Here is a 22864-nt window from a genome sequence, read left to right as displayed (position 1 = left end):
TTTGAAAAATAAGTTGGCTTGTCGTGCCAGTATGGACAAAGACCAGCTCTCTGATGAAGTAAGGTGGGAGGATATTAGGTGTCTCAGTCTACCCTCCTCTCTTCAAGCATCCACCAATGCAGACAGTCAGGGGAGGCCCCAAAGTTGATAGGTTAGGTCAGTCAGAAGGAGGACACACCCAAGGGTTGAGCTGTCAGGCCAATCAGAAAGAGGACCCATCCCCATTTATAAGCAAGAGGTCTTTCTTGGGGAAGGAAGCTATTATTTGTCAATGAGAGCTGCATGCCCCCATTAATAAAACGATGTTATTCCTGGGAAAATGGCCTCATATTCTTTATTGGACAAATGGTACAGGGGCAAGATGAGTGATAAATGCAGAGTTAAAGACACACAAAGATTTGTAGCCACTGTTTCTCCAGAGTTGCTAGCAGCAGAGGACCTGACTTTGTTCAATGGAAAGCCAGGAAAAATTTCCAGTGACCTGAAAGTATGTCTATATTTATGCCAAGGTCATGTGGCCAGCTTTGTGTGTATCCTGTATGTCTGTGGTAATCATAATAATGATGACAACAACTGCTAACATTTATATAACATCTGCTATATCCTGAGCCCTTACTAAGCCCTTTGCAAATATTATCTCCAAATTTACTCCTTGCAACTATCCTGAGGCAGGGATGCTATTATTGTGCCCATTTTATAGATGAGGAAACTGAGATAAATAGAAGTTAAGTGACTTGCTCAGGAGCCCACAGCTAGTGTCTAAGGCAGGATCTGAACTTGGGCCTTCTTGACTACTGACTGGGCATTCCACCCACAATGCCAACTGGCTGCCCCACTGTATGTGTAGGAATAACTTGCACAATAGTGTAATAAATGTTTGGTGAATTTAATTCCATCTACACATAATGTATAAGCCTCTGGCAAGTTGAAGATAAAGTTAAAATGAAACAAGGAATATTTCTTTCCTCTCCAATTTATCAGGGCAAACAAAGTATTCCTTGACAAGAAAGGAGAAAGCTTCAAGTGAAAAAGGAGAACAAAAATATGAAAAAGCAGAAGGAAATCCTGGCCTATGTCAAGAAATTGGAGCATGAAAAAATGTAAGAGAGGGAAAAGGGCTAAAGCCATTCCTCAATAGATAAGAGGTCAAAAGATATGAACAAACACTCCTCAAAAGAACTGCAAACGATTAGCAACCATATGAAAGAATTGACAAAAACACTATTAATAGGAATGCAAAAACAACCCTGAAGTTTACCTCATACCCAGAAAATTGGAAAAGATGACAAATGATGGAAATAAGGCTGCAGGGGTTGTGGAGAAAATGGGCTCATTAATTCAATTTTGGTGGAACTGTAAGGTAGCACCAAAGAATAGGGAAAGCAAGTGGTAATTATGCAAATAAAGAAACTAAAGTATCCAGATCCTTTGACCCAGATTCCACTGCCAGCCATAGATCCAAAGGAAGTCAATGCCAGGAAGAAAGCCTCTGAAGACACCAAAATATTTAGAGCAGCACTTTTTATGGTAGCAAAGAAATGGAACAAAGTAGATGTCCAATGATCCTATTGATCAGGTAATGGCTAAACAACCATGTTCATAAATATGGTAGAATATTACTATGCTTTAAGAAATGATAAATATGAAGAATACCAGACATGTGAAAGACTTGTATGAATTGATGTAAAGTGAGTAAGCAGAACAACAACAAAAAAAAACCCCCCAAAATACACAAATACCACAATAATCAAAATTGGAAAGAACCACAAAATTAATATTAATTTAATCAAAAATTAATGTTCCAAAATTATAAAATGGTACCAAAGAAGAAATGAGAAGATATCTCCATCCACTGCTACACAGAAGTAGGAGGGTCACAGGCATGGAGAATGTTACATATAGTCATGTTTTTGATATGTTGAATGGTTTTACTTTTTTTTTTACTTTTTCCTTTTTAAAAAAAATGCTTTATCATATGGAACAGCTCTCTCAGAGAAGAAATATAGAAGAGATACAGGCAGAAATTTAGGCAAAGTTCAAACAAAATATATCAATATTTTTAAAAAAATTTAAAGAGCAGACCCATATTATAAGGCTTTTCCCAAAGAGGAGGCACTTAGTAAGAGGTCAACAAATGCTCTTTCATTCTTTCTGCATCTGTAAAATGGAGATGCTAATTCATGTGTATCCATCATGATGCTGCCTCACCCAAACTGTTTTGAAACATTTATATTCATTATTGAATCCCTAAAGCCATGTTAGCGAACCTATAGCAGGCATGCTGGAGCTTGCCAGAGGAGGCTGCTCCCTTCTCTCTCTCCATGTGCACCTGAGAACATTTCCCTCATCACCCACCCATCTGCCCAGCTTCCCAAAGGGAGAGCTTCCTCCCTCTTCTTTCAGGGGTAAGGGGGGGAATCACAGTATGGGAACTTGGTCTCTAAAAGGTTCCTTCAAAGCCCAGTTCAGGGGCCACTTTCTAAAGATTTTTTTCTAACCTATTTATTAGTACTGTGTCCCACTTTATACTAATGTGGACACAACACATACACACATACCACTTCATGTATACACACGTTTGTATACATGATACATCCCTCAAAGAGAATACAAGCTCCTTGAAGGTAGTCTGACATCATTTTTTGTCTTTTCAGTGTCAGGACCAAGCACAGTGTTAGACATAGCATATGTTTTATTACTGCTATTATTAATAATACTAAATGTTTGTTGGATTGAGCTGAGTAACCAAATCCTACCATAACATCACTAAATCCTAATCCTTGGTGACTTCATATGCCTTAAAAGCTGCTCATGTTTGATGAGAATGCTCAGTTTTAGCTGAAACTATAGATTTGAGGAGCCTGATTAGAATGAGAATGAGAGGAGTCTGGTACTTGCCCTGTTTAGCTTGGTTGCCCCACTGGTGAGGTGGTTCTACCAGTATCATCGTCGCCATGTTATAGATGAGAAAACCAAAGCTCAGGGCAACTAAAGCAACAGCCATACTAAATAAGATTCAGACCTAGGTCTCTCTTTCCTCCAAGTCCTACATAGAGTCTATCCTATCCTTTATCCTATCATTCTATACTTTTCTCCCCCCAGTGTCTTAGATACTGACATTCTTCATACCTGCAATTCTCTTGCCCATCACCTACACCTGCTGAAATTCTACCCATCCTTTAAGATCTAGTTCAAGTAGCTTCAAGTAATTTTTCTCTTCATTTGAACTCTTAATTACACTTTAATTGTACTTCTCTTAATCATTCTTCACATTAAATATATTTTTTTCAACTTGCAAACATGTCCTATCTCCCATGGTAACTAATTTCTTTATGGGCAGGAGCTATGTCTGGTTTCTCTTTCTATGATTCACATACAGGAGGTGTTCCATAAATACTTGCAAGACAAATGGATGAATGAATTACAAACTGACTATAAATGATGCTAAACAAAACTAATAATCATATGAAGAAAAAAGTTAAAATAATGTTCACATTAAAGCTTTCTAAAATTATATTTGGTTTACTGTTCCAATTTTTAAGAAATACATCTTTGGTAGATTCAATTGACATATTAAATGGCCAAAGATGCTTCAGGTGTAATCCAAGCATACTGCAGTTAATAATGTATATTAAATATAAGGGAGGGAGGGAGAGGGAGGGAGGAAATTATATGCTAATGACATTAAAAATATTATCTCATTTCATCCACTGGGAGTTGGTGCTATTATTATCCCCATTTTTACCACTGAGGAAATTAATGCTTAAGTTTAAAGGTCAAGTGACTTGCCTAGGGTCATACAACCAACAAGTGTCTGAGGTCAAATTTGAACCCAGATCTTCCAGATTCTAGGGCCATCACTCTATCCACTGAACCACCCAGTGACCTCCAATGAGAAGTTACACAAAGTACCAATATTAGAAACTTCTGAAAATTAGATAAGCAACTTCTTTGTATATGATGTTGACATTTTAACATACGTAAATATGAATTACCCTAAATGAGATTTCTAAATTTTCACCTCCCCAGATATCCATGCCACTGTCATATTGTCCAAGTTCATTGAAATAATGTCTATTCATAGCAAATAAGCCTCCTGCCATTGTAGGTGACCTAGAAGAAAGAAATAATCATCACTTTGATTCCATACATATGATTATTTTGGAAAACTTTCCTTTGCAAATCAGCATAATTTTGCAGCAACTGTCTCTAATAAAACTAGCAAGCTACAATGGAATCACCTGGCAGCACTGGTACAATTATTGTCCAGCTCTACAGTTATTGTACAATAATAAAGCATAACTGAATTTCCGATTTTCTTATTATAAACATTTTAAAAGAGATCTTTCTAAAATGGAATGCTTCTTAACGACACACAATTTCCTTGTAGGGTACTGTTGTAATATTCTCTAACATTTTCATGCACTCAGGTCTTGTGGGATATATAGAGGCTAGTTGTCTCTATGATAGACCCCAATCTATGATAGACATCATAGATGTCTCTATGATGACCCCAAACTTTGGATTCTTCTGATTTTCATACTTTTTCTGTCTCTTTCCCATTCACCATCAGACTATCAAGTGTCATTTCTTGCTGCTGCCATATTGTGCCTGCTGCTAAGAACTTGTCCCTTTTAATTTACCATTTCTAATCTGCCAAGGGCTGAGAAAGCAACCCAAAGGGTCAGAATGAGCTCTAAGATAAAGAAAAAGAGAGTAAGGGCCTGAGGCAGTTTCTAGTTTCAGTGCATGGACTTCAGGACATCTTTTGGCTGCTCAGAAGACTTTTTTGCTTTACTTCATGCTTTTTTTCAACTGTGTTCTAGGGACTAAAAGCTGCAGAGTAAACCACCTTTAGAAGTGTTTGTTCTATACCACTACATAACTAAAATGGCTTAATAAGCAAGTAAGTTATATAATAGCCCTGATCCACTAAACTACAAGTCATGGACAATTAGTTGGGCTTGGCAAAGGCATAAATTTTTTGTGGACTTAGAACACTTCAGGAATTTTGGTCACTGATTAATATATCCATATGGACTCAAGTAAGAAGTCCAAATTCTGCAAGTTAGACATTTGTGAAGCTAAGTTAAGTACAAATATCATCTGCATGTTTTAGAGTATGATTAGATGTGCATTTTGAATATACACACAAAAAGCTAAAAACCTGCAGTGTTGTCATGTGAGTTTACTAAATCTCTCTGAAAACAAACACAAGGGATTTCAGAAATACAAAATGACTACCTGCCCACATTTGCTGCTAATACTGAAGAAACTAACTATAAAGTACTTCACCTTTTGCCCTATAATAGTATATTCCACGTTTTCCAATCATAAGGTCAAAACTTACTTGATTGGTGCAATAGCTCCTTCTGGTCCTTCTAACTCAGAAAAGGGAACAAGATCCCATTTAAAGTGTAGACCCCAGTTGAATCCTCCACGCACGATAGGAGATGAGCTGTACATGAGGGTATCAGCACTGATAATATCAATCACAGGGCATACCACTGTCCTACGGTCTTCTTGAATTGGAACCAGCAACGGTTGTAGCCACATCTTGTTCACCTCACAGTGACTGTCTAGGAACACAAGAACTTCTCCTGGGAAAGCAAAATTATAATGCTCAAATAGTTTTTTATTTATTATCAATATAATAACATTATATATAATACATATATAATAATTACTACTTCAATAATTTAATAATGAATTCTAGTCCCAGCCCAAGTTAAAATGAATAAAATGCTAAAATTTCATATTCTAAAATATAAATGTCACTTTATTTATTGCTCAAAATCTATTTCTGAATCATTAATTTACTACCTACTGTAAACTAGGAGGTACTACATAACCTGGGAACATTAGTCAAAAACTCATTCTAAATGGTGCTATTGAAGGAATTTAATTAAAATTTAAGTGACAACCCAAGGATCCAAAGACAGTTATCAATTATCCAAGAGAGCTAAAAGTGAAATTACTTCAAATGTATATCATTGAAGGTTAACTCTCTATATGTACTCAAAGTTTAAAATAATAACCTTTTTAACCAAAATCTTTCTAAAATTAAACATACACCTTTCATTCTTAAAAACATGAAGGTACTGAACATAATTTAACTTTTTCTTAATGATGCTTAGTCATCATAATGAATGCTGTCCTACAGTTTCCTATAACATAATAGAAAGCATCTACTTTTAATACTTCTCCAGAAAATCTTGAGGATCAAATATGCCTCCCATACTCAGATTATTTTTTTAGATTTTCTTTTCTCTCCTCCCTCATAACTAGTTCTGCCCCCCATTGTAATATGTCATTTTTCTTCCTCCTTTCATCCATTTTTCTTTCTCTAACACCTTTCAATTTATTTTGGCTTATTGCTGACTTTTTTCTATCCCAACTCCTGTTCCCATCCCAATACTTGCTCATCCTTTGTAACAAATAAAAATAACCAACAAATCAACCATACCTGACAGTGCAAGCAACATTATGCTCTTGGCATGCCCCATCTCCTCTAACAAGAGAAAGGAATCATCTGCTCTAAGAACAAAACTTTTCAGTGTGATTAACATGAGGTTTAGTTGCTTTTACTGCTGTTTTCATTGACATTATTAGGGTCACTTTAAACATTTCCCCCCCTTGTGTTCTCTTTATTTCTCTATGCTTTGCAGCTCTGGGCTGAAGAGACTTGGCTTTTCTAACCATTAGCAGCTGAAGAGAGTGCTCCTTTCTTTTGGTCAGCAACCTACCAAGTACGTTGCATCTTCCTTCATTTTCTGTATTTTTTTCTCTTCTACTGATGCAAAATTTATAAACTCACAAAAAACATTAGGTGCACACTATTCAAATTAATTGCTACAGAAATATTTCAGCTGTGAAAAAATTCATTGGTACCCATGAATCACTTGTGTGTTGAAGGATTTTTAAATCAACTGAATGAAAATGTAAAACAGCAAACAATTCAAAAAGTGTCACAATTGTAAAAAAAAAAGTAAAATATTCCAGCTACGTTCCTGGGGCATGGGGTAAAAGAATATATATATATATATAAGTTTTTAATGTCATTCTTAATTTTCTATTTCACAACTATATATTTGGCCAAGTCATATTCAATTATGCATGGAATTTTTGATGCTGTTTTAGGATATCTTTCTTGGCAAAATTTTAAAACAGAATTTGTAAATCAAGAAAGGGAAATTAATCACTTAAAAAAAGATGGTAAAAATTTGGTATATATTAATATCTTACACTGTATACCAAGATAAATTCAAATGGATATATGACTCAGGCATAAAACGTATCATTATAAGCAAATTAGAAAAACACAGAAGAAATAATTTTTTGGATCTTTGGACAGGAGTATCGTATAAGAACAAAAACAAGGGACATATAGTTTTACATTTAATAAAATGGACAATTTAGATCTTGTAAAATTAAAGAGCTTTTTTTTTTTTAACCCTTACCTTCTGTCTTAGAAGGCAGAAGAGCAGTAAGGGCTAGGCAATGAGAGTTAAGTGACTTGCCCAGGGTCACATAAAAAGCTTATTCACAAAAAAAGAAAGTAATTGAAATTTGAAGGGAAATAAGTAACTAGTAAAAAACAAACATACATACATTTCACACACAACACAGATTTTGAGGACAGCAAATAATGAATAGGATTACCAAGATAGCCAGGTAAGAATTTCTGGCTTTGACTAGTTTTATAAAGGCCAAAAAAATTTCTAAGTCATATTAAGATCAAGGAACATCTTAATATTACTCAGCTAAAACCAGGGGAGGCAGAGTAGGGTTCTATATTATAATCTATCATATACTCCTGCACTTGAAGTAGCATTTCTGATACAGAAATCGTCATTTTCCAACAAGAAAATCACATTATACCTGTAGCATGAGCTGCTCCAATCATTCTTCCTCGAATCAATCCCTCTCGTTTTTCATTTCTTACCACTTGAATTTTTCCAGGAAGATATTTTTGGACATACTTATCTAGCTCTCCTTTCAAATCATCTGAAACAAGACAAAATTATCCATAGGCAGTACAACTACTGACATATTTTGATACTCATCAAATGCCAAAATAAAACTAAATGTCTCAACAAATGATGGAATATCACATTTTATAATGAAACTTTATTATCTATTTTAAAGATAATGCTTATTCTATACTAAAAGAAAAGGGGAAAAAAGAATACATTTCCAATTGAACAAGCATGATGAACTCAAGAACTGAATGATTTTCTCTGTATCTTTTACATACCATTATTTTCATAATAACAACACTATAACTATAGCAATTAGCTAATTATTTAAAGCTGTAGACTGAAGAACAAAAATAAATATTCTAACATTTGTCCTGAGAAAATATTATGATTATTCTCTAATGGGGATGCCTCCAAACAACTGGGTCTACTCTAGCAAATAATTAATCTCTTTGAACAAATAATGAACCACTGTTCATTTTTATATCAATGTGAAGCAAAAACTAACACTATTACTCTCATCTTATTTTCTACCATGCCTCATACAATATTATATAGCTTCATAATTCTATGGAACCATGAACATTTTCAGACTAAGGGAACAGACCAGACCAATTGCTTCATTTGAAATTTTTCTTTATTACATTTTTATATATAAAAAATATCTGGAGACCTCATTTTTAAGACTACTTTTGTTCTATTTATTACTTACAAAAGTAAACAATATACATGAATATTAAAGTAACAAGATGTTTATTGATATTTATGCATATTTTTCATTTAAGTTATTACTACATACTTTACTGAAAGGTTAAGTAATTAAATTAAGTAATTATTAAGTAATTAAAAAATAAATTGGTAATTATTTATCACTCACTGAAATATATCAATATTTAATTTCTAATCAAATATTCAATTATTAAATCAAATATTATTTGCATTAATTCAATGAGTTATCTAATATTGTGGAAAAAACCTCAAAACTTCAGCCACTCTATAATTCACTACTACTTCTTTAATTAAAAATAAAATGGCTCAGATGAGTTTTTTATTAACTTTTATTATAGCTTAAAAAAACTGAGTAAAAATAATTATGTAAGAGTTATAAATATCTTATATTACTAATCACATAATAGCTATAAATACCTTATATCTCTAATCAAGGAAATCTAATTTATGATATATCTTTGATATATCATAAATTATTCAAAAACAATTAAACAAAAATTAAATATCTATTATACATTAGACACCATGACAGATACTGAGATAGGCAAAGATCAAAGCAAATTCCCTGCCTTAGAGAATCTTATGGTCTAGCCTGAAGAGACAATATTAACATATTCAGGCAAACATGAAAGATACAAAGATACAAAATTAACTCAAGGTGACCAGGAAGGAAGGAGGCTGATGGGACCAGGAAAGACTTCCTATATGAAGTGACATATGCTAAGCCTTGAAGGAAACCAAGAATTCTGAGAGTAGAGGTGAGGAGGGAGCCATGCAAGGCAGGAGAGATGATAAGTGGTGTGATGTGTGCGGAGTACAGGAAGGAGAGTGGCTGGGCTGAATCCCAATACCCTCCGGTGGCTTTGAACCACTTGTTCTTCGCATAGGAAATTCCATCTTTCAACTCCCTGCCTTGCACTACTGTCTGCTGGGCCTGGCAAATGCTTCCCCCTCACTCCTATCCCCAGCTCCTGAGGCTTTCAGCCAGATTCAGCTCAAAATTCAGCTTGGGGTGGCTTTTCAGGTTTGCATCCTCTTCCCCTAGGCTGGGAGCATCTCCTCTCTGAGCCAGCCTCCCACACAGACACAGTCATGGCATGCTGTCTCTGCCCCTGATCCCCCAGAGACTCTGTGCCCTGGCCATGTGGCACAGCGCCTGGCCCAGAAGGCATTTCAGCCAGTAATTAGTGACTTGCTTTATTCAAGGTTGCAAATCAAGGCTGGGATCTTGACCTGTCACAGAGGGATGATGCTGACAAATGGAGGCTTTTCTATTGGATCCATGACGTCATGGAGAGTCTCTGGAGTTGATTCCACATTATTTCACAGGTGGAATGAGGCCACATTCTCATCATTCATTCAACAAATGAGTCAGCACCAAGGCACACGTCCACACAGAGTGGACGTATTCGCAATTTCTGACTATTTGGGGTTTGCTCTCTTGTAGATCTTTTCCAATTTATAGTTTCCATAACCAGCATTAGTTTTCTTAACTAAACATTTCCCAGAATTACAAGTATTTGATTTATGACTGACTTATATGTAGATAGGGCATCTGGCACATTACCTACACCTAACCCTACCTGCCTGGCAATGTCCAGGCTGCCCTTGGACTAATGATATCAAGTGATAACAGCTCTGGGGAACTACTTGACTGTGATATCTTCTCCTTTTTTCATCCCCTGAAACTGGGCACAATCTCCACTTAAGAGCCTTTCTTCCCACCTTTCACAGCTCATCAATCAATTAGTTCTGCTTTCAAGTAATTTCTTTCTTACAAATTTATATATACATAAATATGAACATACATACACACACATATTTGTCTTTTTAAAATCCTTTCCTTCATCCTTTCTCTCTTGTCCAGTTACCTGAGGAAAATATCTCTTCTATGAACCAAAAATCAACCCTAATTACAGATTTTTTAAAAAGTGAAACACTTATATCAAGGAAAATGAAAGCCAAAAGTTTTCAAAGTTTTACATGGTTAATAGTATGATAAATTATACCCTTGGAACTATTCATGAATTTCCTTCAGAATATCCATAAAATTTTTTATCTACCTTATATTTTAGTTGGAAGACATAAGCCCTTAGAGATCAGAGACAATACCTCATGCTATTTTATTTTTTCTTAAGCAGTATCACTGCAATTAAAGAGAAAGTATTTCTTACTTGATATTACTATGCTGGGTTTTTTTGGAGGAGGAGGTTGTATATTTTTTTTAACTCTTACCTTCCACCTTAGAATCAATACTGTGTATCGGTTCCAAGGCAGAAGAGTGGTCAGGGGTAGGCAATGGGGGTTAAGTGACTTGCCCAGGATCACACAGCTGGGAAGTGTCTGAGGCCACATTTGAACCTAGGACCACCCGTCTCTAGGCCTGGTTCTCCTGTTACGTCTTATTTAATTATTTCTATAGTTTACATGGCATCTGTATGGTATTTAGTTTATTATTATTATCATATTTTTATTATTATAGTATTTTATATTATTATATATTATGTTATATTCTTATTTTTATTATATATTATAACATTTACTAATATGTATTAAAATAAACTTTTGAGGGCTAGTCAAGAAATTAACCAATATTTATAACACTGTATCATGGTAAAATAATTATAAATTCCAAATAAGCAATTCATAATGACCTTTGAAACAAACTGATTTTTAAGTTAAAAACAGCCATCTACAAAACTGTTGCAACAAATTTCAAGCACTGAGTATGGATAACTAAATTTGTCCACAGGCTAAACGACTCCAATTTCCTTAAAACTATGATATATTCAATAGTTAGAATATTTAACTATAGCTAACACTACTGGAATTTTATGCAGAGCACTAGTTTTTACCTTCCATTTACCTTCCACATAGTCAACTGTGTACATGACTGTCAACACTGCTGGAAAAAAATGGAAAATTCTAAGTATTATTAGTACTTGCCATCCTGGGTGAACAACATCTATTCCTAGAGTTATATAATTTCACTCACCAAATTCACTATTGTCATCCACCAAGATAATTTCATGAAGAAGATGGGCTGGTGTTCTATCTATGACACTATGTACTGTTCGAAGCAAGGCAGAAAAGGCTTCATTGTAGAAACAAATCACAATACTGGCAGCTGGAAGGTCAGATGGATATGATTTTTCTTTACATCTACAGATACAATTATAAGAAAACTGTGATTTTTAAAGTTTTGTATCTTCCACAATATTTGAACTTTATGAATATGCTTCTTTTTCTTCCTTTTTTCCATTCATTCTTAGAAGCACAGTAGGAAACAAAGAGATAAACAATCCACAAGTTTGTGTGATTTCTTCCAGTATTTCTAAATTTTCTTTTTTCCCCTCCTAGACTATTCTCTTTATCTTGTTTTGAAAACTTTAGCTTAGGGGAAATGCAAAGAGAACATATTGAAAATTACATTAAAAAGGAGAAGGGAGGGGCAGCTGGGTGGACTAGAGGTCCTGGTTCAAATCTGGTCTCAGACACTTCCTACTGTGTGACCCTAGGCAAGTCACTTAATCTCCATTGCCTAGTCCTTACTACTCTGCCTCAGAACCAATACACATAATTAATTTTAAGATGGAAGGTAAGAGTGCATAAAAAGAAAAAAAGAAGGCAGGAAATTGCTTGGCAGGCAAAAACCACACTGAAACTGTTATAGAACTAGTAATTTGCACACTCTTTCTGGGGAAACTGGAAGTTTCAAAAGGAAATAATATTAATAAGAAAATCTAATTTTAAAAAATTCACTTTTAGGTGAAGGCCAACTTTGATGGCCAAGCAATTCTAAAAATGAAATGAAAATGGAACCAATAACAAATTCCAAAATGAAACATTAAAGGCAATTTAACTCAATATTTTTAAAGTGCTGACTGTAAATTATTCTGATCAGTAAGGCAATACAGAGAAAAGGAAGGATTTCAAAGCAAAATACAATACTCATCTAAATCTCAAGGAGCTTTCCATGTCATGGGGGAAAGGGTAAATGTTTACAAATATGTATCAACAAAGGAAAATGTGATAGATTGAAAGAAAAGTGTTACAAGGCATTTGAATTTAAATTTCTGTATGGGGAGAGTCAAGGAAGACTATATGGCATTTAAGTTGGCTCTTAAAAGAAGGATTTCAAAAGGAGGTGGGGAGAAGGGGCCAGGAAGAGCCTTTTTCCTGAAATCAGGAAGAGAGTAAGCAATGGGACAAAGATGAAATAATTCTCATTGAATTATTAAAGTACACCATGTTAGAACTATGGTAGGCAACCACGTTTTATTAGCATTATCTAAGTTGTTTTATGTTGTTTTAAGTAGAGCAAAGCTCTGTTTTTATGCATTGCCATTTCAATGGAAATTAAAATTTAATGGAATGAAGAGAGAAAAACATGCTGAATAAGCATTAGAGAGCCTTGGGTTCAATATCCATCCTATTACTTACTAGTTGTGTGGCCCCAGGTGTAACTTAACCTTGATGGGCCTCAGTTTCCTCACCTGTAAAATAAGGGTGTTATATCAGTTCATTAAGCAAGTCCCACCCAGCTCTAGAGCCTATGCTCTTAAGAATATTAATAACAACAACACAGACATGGTGCTTCAAAATTTGGAAATTTTAACATATATTTACATATGTTTCAGTCTCACAACAAACCTGAGTAGCAGGTAGTATGGGTATAATCATCCCTTTTTTACTATTTAGGAAACTGAAGCTCAAGAAGGAAAATGTGTAAATGTGAGTACAATCACTTATAACCTCAATTCTGCCTTTGTCACATAAATGACAAAATTCTAAGTATTTCAATAATTTTCAGAAGTCATAATGAGCTTTCAACATCAAGTTTTCATTATTTACTTGTTGGGTTTCCTGACTGTCAAAATTTTCAAACGAATATTCTCAGAGAAATCAGGGAACACAATGGAGAAAGAGTCAGGCCTATACACATTGCACATTAGAAGACTAAAATGGAAGGAGCACAAGAATTATTAGTCTCTTATTATAATGAAGAAAATGAGTCTCAGAGAGGTTAAGGAACTTGCCTATGGTCACAAAGGGATTAATTGATAAGGGACAGGCCTCAACTACAGACATTCTGACTCTCTTCATTATCTCTACTATATAAGCTACACTTCCTCTTATACTAAGAGAAGTACAATTAAGTATTTATTTTCATGTATTTTATACATCAGAAAATCACCATGACATGAAGAACAAATTAACAAAATTATTGCTCATTAGAAAAATAACTTCCATTGTAATTACTTGCTTCTGGTTCATTAACACTTATTCAAGTTTCATTTAACTGGTTTTCTTCTATTCCCACACATTTTGGATAGAAAAAAAAATCACTTTATATTTCATCATTTACTCAGTAGCTAAACATTCAGTCTGAGAAATTAATCCTCTTTTAAATTACTCATACTGTGTCATGAGATTTTATTAGTTTTACTTCTTAATCTTGTAATATGACCTGGATAAATTGTTTATTCACATATATTTTGACCTTTCACTTATTGGTCACCTGATGCTATTTTAAAATAAATCCAGTTAGACCATTTGGCTTCTATTATTATAAATCTGGAAGTCTGTTTTAGGCAGCACCTAATATATTTTATATTTTAATAAAATGACACATTTTCATACTCTTTTCAAGACATCTTGAAATGGAGACTAAAGTACAATATTAAGTTGTATTAACTGAAATTAGTATGAGAAACATACTCTGCATTCCTTGTATCTGGAACATCTCTATGGTAGCCCAAGCGGTTACTGATAAGTAAATTAAAGGCATGCTTCTGATAGCCCAAGTCTCTCAATTCCTGATCTCTTTCATTAAAAATCATACCTGTGAAAGAAAGAAATTAAAGTCAGTATATCATGCCTGGAAAGAATCATTGGTACTACTATTAACAGCCCAACAATTATAACAGGGACATTGATCCACTCTCTTCTAAACAGGTGTCAACCATGTTCTTTGGATCTAAGTTACTCCAATACAAAAAGATGAATTAAGGTTAGAAGTATAATCTTAAAATTTTTATTTGTCCAGCAAGTTCTTCAGCAACATAAAAATAACCAACTACCTGTTTGCCAACCATATTCTTAAAAGATCTGATTGCACCTAGAAGACAAACCTTCTGGTTACCAAAGGAAACCATTTTTCCTTATAAAATTACAGACAAGGAGAGAGAGAGGATTGTAACTGTTTTCACTAATATGTAGAGGACTCCCAAGTGAGGAAATTCCTTCTCCTAACACAGTCTGGCAATTTCTCTGTTTAGAGAGTTGACTAGAGCAATAAGAGGTTAAAAGTTTAAAGTTAAAAAATGTGTCCACAGTCACATAGCTAGCATGTATTAAGAAGAAGAACTTGAACCCAGGTCTTTCTGAATCTAAGAACAAATTCTATCCACAATACATAAAATATTGACTGCAATTATTTGGTTATGAGAGTTTAATACTTCAAGGGACATGAAGAGTTCATTGTTTAAAAACTTTGACCTCAGATTCAGTCCATTTTCAAGACTTGGTGGTAACTCTGAATCTTTTTGGAAAAGGAAACTCCCCAGTTTTGGCCTCATATGGTTAAGAAGTTTTCTTCCATACACTTGATAAAATGTTCTGTAATTTAAAGAAGTGTATTCTCTTTTTGGATAATTAGCCCGAGGTAAGGACACATATAAACTGAGGCAGAGAAAGATAATAGTTTGTAATATGATTACAACAACAAGGAAAACCACACTGAGAGACCAGAATGCTAATCTATGTAAAGATGAATCATTATTCCTGGAAACTGAGGGTGCAACATGACTCTAGCCCATTTCAGAAGGATGGGGAGGGATTAAAAGTATAGAATGAGGCATACATTTTCTTTTTTTTAATTTAAATTTGTTTTTTACATTAAACTTCCCATCTATCTCTCTTCCTCCCTTCCCCTCCCAGAAGTAGAGAAGATAACATTTCTCACACACACACTATATATATATATAATATACACATATGTATATATATAAAAACCACATAATTTTTTCTGTTATTGCATATAATGTTCTCTTGGTTCTGCTCATTTCATTCTTCACAATTTCATTTAGATTTTTCCATTTTTTAAAATTAATGTACTTGTCATTTCTCACTGCTCAACAGTATTCCGTAATATACCATAACTTATTCGGCCATTTCCCAATTGATGAGCATTCCCTCATAATCCAGTTTTTTGTCAGCACAGAGAGAGCTATTGTAAATATTTTAGAACACATAGATTCTTTTCCTTTTTTCCCTGACCATCTTAGGATACAGTAATAATGGTATTACTGGGTCAAAAGGTAGACATAGTTTTATAATTTGGGGAACATAATTCCAGACTCCTCCAAAATGGTTGGATCAATCCACAGTTATATCAAAAGTGTTTTAATGCTTTCATTTTCCCACATTCTCTCCAACATTTGTCATTTTTTCTTTTTATCATTTTTGCCAATCTAACAGTTATGGGATGATATCTCAAAAGTTGTTTTGATTTGCAATTCTATTATTATCAATAATTTAAAGAATTTTTCATAGAACTACTGAAATGTATGATTAAACTTAATGTCCAATAACTCCAAGTGTTATATTTTATAAGATTTATTAATAATCACTTGAAATAGAGGAAAAGTAGACAAGAGTAAAGCCAGAGTAAAGAGCAGTTTTTGCCACCCACATTTGCAGGAGGAGGGGAGGTGGGGCGGGGTTACAGAAACTTTATCTTCAAAACATAAGGACATAATGTGAGGACGAAAGTGGATTCTGGGAAACAGAGTCCTGTGGTACAAAATTCTAATTACACACATCTTAAAACTGTCTGTTCATATATTTGACCATTTATCAATTGGGGAATGGCTTGTATTCTTATAAAAATGACAAAGTTCAATATAGTTTCGATAGAAGACCTTTATCTGGGATACTGACTATAATTTTTTCCCCTTGGCTACATGAGTTTTATTCATAAGAAATCTTTTAATGTAATCAAGATTATCCATCTTATATCTCACAGTATATCTCTATCTCCTGTTTATTTATAAGTTATTCTCCTATCCATAAATCTGATAGGTAATGTGTTCCATGTCCTCTTAATTTGCTTATGCTATCTTCCTTTATATCTACATCTATTGGTGTGAGATAATGGTCTATGCCTAGTTTCTGCCAGACTGTTTCCAGTTTTCCCCACATTTTTTTTTTAAACCGTTACCTTCCATCTTGGAGTCAATACTGTGTAATGGCTCCAAGGCAGAAGAGTGGCAAGGACTAGGCAATGCAGGTTAAGTGACTTGCCCAGGGTCACACAGCTGGGAAGTGTCTGAGGCCAGATTTGAACCTAGGACCTCCCGTCTCTAGGGCTAGCTCTCAATCCACTGAGCTACCCAGCTGCCCCCTTTCCCCACAATTTTTACAAAATAGTGAATGCTTGTCCCAAAACCTTGGATCTTTACTTTTGTCAAAGGCAAGGTTACTATAAACTCTAACCACATTACATGTCTATTCTGTTCTATTGGTCTACTTTTCTATTGCTCTTGGTAATTACTGCTTTATTATTCAGTTTAAAATCTTATACTCCTAGATCTCCTTTTGTCTTTTACTCTTTTCCAAACCAAAACACCCCAATTTCTTTAACCTTTCCTCATAATGTTTCCTTATGTTTACCAGATACACTCTGGTTGGTACACAGTTCTTCTAAAATACAATGAAACAAAACTGGACACCATACTCTAAAAAGGGACAAATGCTTAGTTGTTAAAGGATTATATCCCTGCATTTAGATATTCAACATATTAATAGAGAAAAACCATCATAGAAAAACCATCATCAAAAAACCATAGAGAAAAATAGGTGACTTGTCAAGTCTTCATTTCTCAAAACAAAATACATTAAAATATCAATCAGTATGAGCCAGCCATTATGGTTAATTTAATTTTCTAAAGGTTAACCAGAAAACTTGAACCTTATTTCAACTCTTGTTGAAAAATCTTTCTAAAACATGTTAAATATAATTCTCATCCAATTTACTAAACTTAATTTAACCTTTCTTTGAAAATGTAAGATTTTTCAAAGTGTTTCATATTCTAAAGTCTGATACAGAAAATATGAGAGCAGTGAATTTCTGTATTAATCTAAAAAATAAAAAAATTTAAACCCTTATGTTCTGTTTTAAAATCAATAATAAAATATCAGACAAAAGAGCAGCAAAGGCTAGGCAATTGAGGTCAAATGACTTGCTCAAGGTCACACAGTTAGGAAGTGTCCTGAGGTCCAATTCAAACCCAGAATCTCCCATCTCCAGGCTGGCCCTCTATCTTGAGCCACCTAGCAGCCTCTGAAAATCTGTTTACCCTAAAAAAAAATATACATTTCCCAGGAGCCCACTGATTTCCTTTCCTTATGTAATTTCTGTAGACAGAGGATATTAGCAAGTGGCCGGTCCTCTTGGGCCTTTTTGGCATGATGACATCGAGCTTGGTGGCAGTGGTAAGCTAACCACGGGGATTTTCAATGGGTTGATCAGCCATGGGCACATGGTCTTTATTTTGTATTGTCTTTATTCTTTGATTTCTAATGATCTTTAATAAATCCCTTAAAATATAATATTTTTATTATTAAGATTTAATTTTAATTTTTAGTGTTACTTCTAAAAATAAACCTCTGGCATAATTTTTTTTTTCTTAACATGATCCTCTGATGAAATAAGAATGTAAGAAGACCATTGTAATTAAACATTTTGGTCAGCTGAACTCCAGTTAAAGTTTTACTGTAATTCTTATTCCTTTCTCACCACTCTTTATCTTCTAATTCTTTAATAATTGTGGTACTACTTTAGCAACTTTTCCCACAACTATCTTAATCACAGGAACATTATTTATACTTCAATCTAGCCAGAGAAAGTTTTATTCTTCTTTTTCTTGACAAAAAGAGTTGCACCAATAGTTTCTAGGAAATTAATAACATCTTTGTTACATGTCACAGATTCTGACTGAAATTACAAATCTGGAGACACCAATAGATCTTTAACTACCATCATCTTTTATTCGTGTTTTTTAATTATTTTAAAGAAATAATCATTCTCTTTGACAGATGGCATTTGTTTTCAATTAGACTACACCATTTTCTCCCTCCCACTAATTTTGTACTTTAGTATATTTGTTATTCCTCCTTGGATTCTTTCAAGATCAAATACAAAATTCATCTTAAAATATTAAACCCAATTCTAATCAAAGCGCTACCATCTGATTACTTTTTATTTCTGTCTTTAATGACTGTTCTTTTTAGTTTTAAAGTAAAAGAAAGTTTTTCATTAATATCCCCCAGATGCTCTCCTTGGTAGTTTAGGAAAATGACTAGGATTAGAATCTGTGATTAAACAAGAAAGCAGAATTCCTTCCTATTGAATTGCCTGAGGATCAAACAAGTTTAGTGATTTGCCCTCAGTTACAAATCCAGTAAGCTTCAAAAAAGGGTTTTGAATCCAGGTATTACCAAAAGATCAGCAATCGATTCATACCCCAACTCTGTCAAGTTACTAGATAAATCCTGTCTAAAATAAGGAACAAAATATTGGCTTGCAAGTGCACTGATTCTACCATCTCAGTGTGTCTCTATCTCAGTCTGTCTTTTTGTCTGTCTCTTCAGATATATGTACATATATTATGTGTATATGAATAGGTATGTAAAAAAAAAAAGCATGTTGCTTTACATTCACAAACACATGCAAATATATGTATTTATATACAAAAAAAATTAATATCTCTAAACATCAGTTTCCTTATCTGTAAAATAGGGACGATAAAACTTTATACAATCTTCTTAACAGGGTTGTTGTGAGTCAAGTATTTTTTTAAAAAGGGCAATTCCACAAATTCCTTTATAACAACTTACAATATTCAGTCTAGAAGCAGATGTTAAATTTCAATTTAATCAAAGGAAAAAAGTTTCATATACACTAAATATATGATCAATACTTTTTTCTCCTGCCCTTATTTTTCTTTTCTTCTTATACTATTAAGAGTTATTAATTTATTTCTCAACTCAGTTATCTTTCCTCTTGATTAAATAATCTCAGTTCCTTTCATTTTCCCTCAAAGGTTCTTTTTTTAACCCTTTATTTTTAGTTTTCTTCTTCAGACTGAAATCAGTTCTTCCATGTCTTCTAAAATACCTTAGCCAGAATAGGACTCAATACACCTAATAAATGTATCTTAAATTTGTTCACAGCTATATCACTGACAAAAAAAATATACTTTAAGACAAGTTCCTACTTTTGAGTGGTATGACCAGTAATATCTTATAATTCTGGACTCCAAAACTCAGAATTTGACCATCTCAGCTGTAACAGGTGTTTAAACAGTATTTCCCTGTGGATTTGTAGTGTGAGAATAGACAAAATGGTTTCATATCTGCTAAGCAAGTCTCCAAATTTCTGACCAGCAAGATTCCAATTTCAGCATAAAGATTTTTTCAGTGACTCTAAAAATCCATTAGAAGTTTCACAATGTTGTCATAAGTGCACTAAATTGGGAGTTCCATCCAGATCCCATCCCTTATACCAGTGTTGGTGAACATTTTCAATTTCATGTGCCCAGATGGCAACTTAAAACTGCCTGTGAGCCCCTCCGCATTACCCCAGAGAGCAGAAGAAGGAAGTGCTCACTTTAGGCCGCTGGACAGAGGGGCGGCAAAATATGTTCTCAGTGGTGGGAAGAGAGAGAACAGAGCAGCCCCCACTACCACCATGCCTCATGCCAGCCTGGCAGGAGTGCCAATACATTGCCAGCACTGCCTTGTACTGTAATTTTGAATAAATCATCTCAATTATTTGGGCCCCCTGTGAACTGAGAGGGGGGAGCAGGTGACCTCAAGGTCCCTTCTAGTTCAAAATCTGTGATCCTGTAATCCTAGAATAGAAGCAACTAAATATATATTTATCCTGAGAAATGACAGCCTGTAAACAAGGTCAAGCTGAAAATCAACCCTACTTACCCATTTCAGGAGAGAGTTCCGTATCTTCTTCTTTGCCTGCATCTTCACCATTATTTTCTAAAATAGGTTCAATCTTGTTGACTTTTGACTGTGGCTCTAATAGTCTACTTGGGCCACGAGTAAAACGAGGATAGAATTTTTTTGGGAATGGCCCATGGGGCCTAGACCCCTTGATGGGCACATTCTTAAAAGGTTGAGTCACTTCACTAAAGTTGAAATAAATAAAGAGCAGAACTGTCCAGGTCACAGATGTAAAAAGGCACCCATAGCAGAAATAGCGAAGTGTGACACTTCCCATTGTAGATTTAGCATTGCTGAAGGTCCATTTTCAATATTCTGAAAAAAGAAGGAAAGAAGTAAACTCATGTTAGACACTTCATTGCACTGGTAAATCATTTACTAGGTTCACATTCAGTGCTTTAAAAAAGAGAGCCCTTTGAAAGTAAGACTAGTTTTCAAATATCTAAGAAATATATCTTATACAACAAAATCTTCAGTTCACCAAATAGCATGCATTCTTAAGGCTGTTTAGGTGGCACTACAATGCACATCCACTAAAATAAAAAACAAGGTAATTTCTAAGTAGCTTCTGATGGAAAAAGTTTCAACAAACATTACAGATAAATTTGCTGCTGTTTGATTAAGATCAATGAAAATAAGTTATTCATTTATCTATATTAAGAAATACAGCTCGTTTATGCTGAGTTTATATTTTGATAATTTTTTCAGTGTCCCACCTTTTACAAGTAGAAAATAAATACAATACAATAATAGTTTATGGTACCAATCCATTTAATGATCCAATACATCTTCAAGCTCCAAAGTGCTGTGATTCTATTTTTTCTTAACTTGTGGATCTCGATAATAACAGTTGAAATTTACATAAATTTAGGGTTTATAGGGAAATCTATAATGAGTATCTCACCTTAGCCCATTACCTCAAAATATTATAGTTTCAGAGTAAATAGTATCTACTAAAATATACCATGTCTACCACTAAAAATAAAAGTGGCAACTTGGTATATTTACAGTGTACACTGCACCGAGAATTAGGAGAACCAAGTTCTAATTCTGATTATGTTGTTAATTAATTATCTGTGTCCTAGAGCAAATTAATCCTTAAGCCTCAATTGTGTCATTTGAAAATGAGGGAGTTGAATAACAGCTAAGTTTCCTTACAGCTCAATCATCCTAATATTCAGCAACATGAATGAAAAGTCCTAGTTTCTAATCAATTTATAAAATACCACTCTGTCCTTGGTTTTAGAATGCATTATATAAAATCTCAGTGCTATTTCAAATTTTCAAATAATACCACTTGTACTTCATTAGAAGTTTAAAATAATACCTAGTATTTCACAGTTTCTGAGAGATTTATTTTTGAAATGACAAGATCTTCACAAAAACATGAGGATTCAATAAACACCATTATTAAAGCAGTTTGGAAAATAGGAAACTATTCTGACTTAGGTTTACAACACAAGTCCACAAAAAAGCAAAAATTAAATGCCAACCTCTGACTCTCATCTGCCAGTATAAAATGATCAAATATCACTATCTTTGCCAATCCAAAGGGGCTTTAAAGGTGAAACTGGAGGTGCACCTCAAAATGGCTACAATGAAGTCATCAAATCAAGCATCAATGAAGGAAGTGACATGTCAATGTCAGCACTTTTAAAATTAAAACTCGATCATGCAAGGAAAAAATATCAACATTATAAAATTAAACTAATATTTTCAAGGCAGAAAAAATGGAATAGATGAGGCTAAATAATACAAGATTTGAAAGGGACTGAGGAACTTCCATTTACTTGATGATACATTAAACTAAAATGTTTAATTAAAATTGACACTATACTTGTTAAAAGTAGGACTAGGAAAGAGTCCAAGATTTTCAAAATGCTATAACAGATTAAAGATTAATTTCTACTAAAAAGAGAAGCTAGGTAAAATTTGTCTAAAGCATAATTTTAAACAGCAAATTATAACTCATACCAAATTTGAATAAAATGAATTTTTGGTGAAATTACTACATGGCAGATGTTTGTCACTGTGTAACTTTAAACCTCTATATATGTACCTTTTAGATATTCTTGAGTATACTGGCTTACAAGAAAATATTGCCATCAATGGGAAGTTAACTATTCTACTTT

General features: G+C 34.0%; 1 protein-coding gene across 3 annotated transcripts in view; it reads right to left on the bottom strand.

The window, feature by feature from the left end:
* Positions 1-22864, bottom strand: part of GALNT11 (polypeptide N-acetylgalactosaminyltransferase 11) — a 116545-nt gene that overhangs the window by 41617 nt on the left and 52064 nt on the right. For all 3 annotated transcript variants that reach the window (XM_001364267.5, XM_007504645.3, XM_016426258.2), the window contains exons 3-8: positions 20712-21047; positions 14430-14553; positions 11704-11870; positions 7882-8007; positions 5351-5600; positions 3996-4113 (exon numbers count right to left, since the gene is read on the bottom strand). In XM_001364267.5, the coding sequence (XP_001364304.1) occupies positions 3996-4113; positions 5351-5600; positions 7882-8007; positions 11704-11870; positions 14430-14553; positions 20712-21009 (1083 nt within the window). In that variant the 5' untranslated portion in view covers positions 21010-21047. The remainder of the gene's footprint in view (positions 1-3995; positions 4114-5350; positions 5601-7881; positions 8008-11703; positions 11871-14429; positions 14554-20711; positions 21048-22864) is intronic.

The sequence above is a fragment of the Monodelphis domestica genome, chromosome 5, assembly GCF_027887165.1.
Source record: "Monodelphis domestica isolate mMonDom1 chromosome 5, mMonDom1.pri, whole genome shotgun sequence".
In the NCBI taxonomy this organism is placed as follows: domain Eukaryota; kingdom Metazoa; phylum Chordata; class Mammalia; order Didelphimorphia; family Didelphidae; genus Monodelphis; species Monodelphis domestica.
This window is presented reverse-complemented; position numbering and strand designations above follow the sequence as displayed.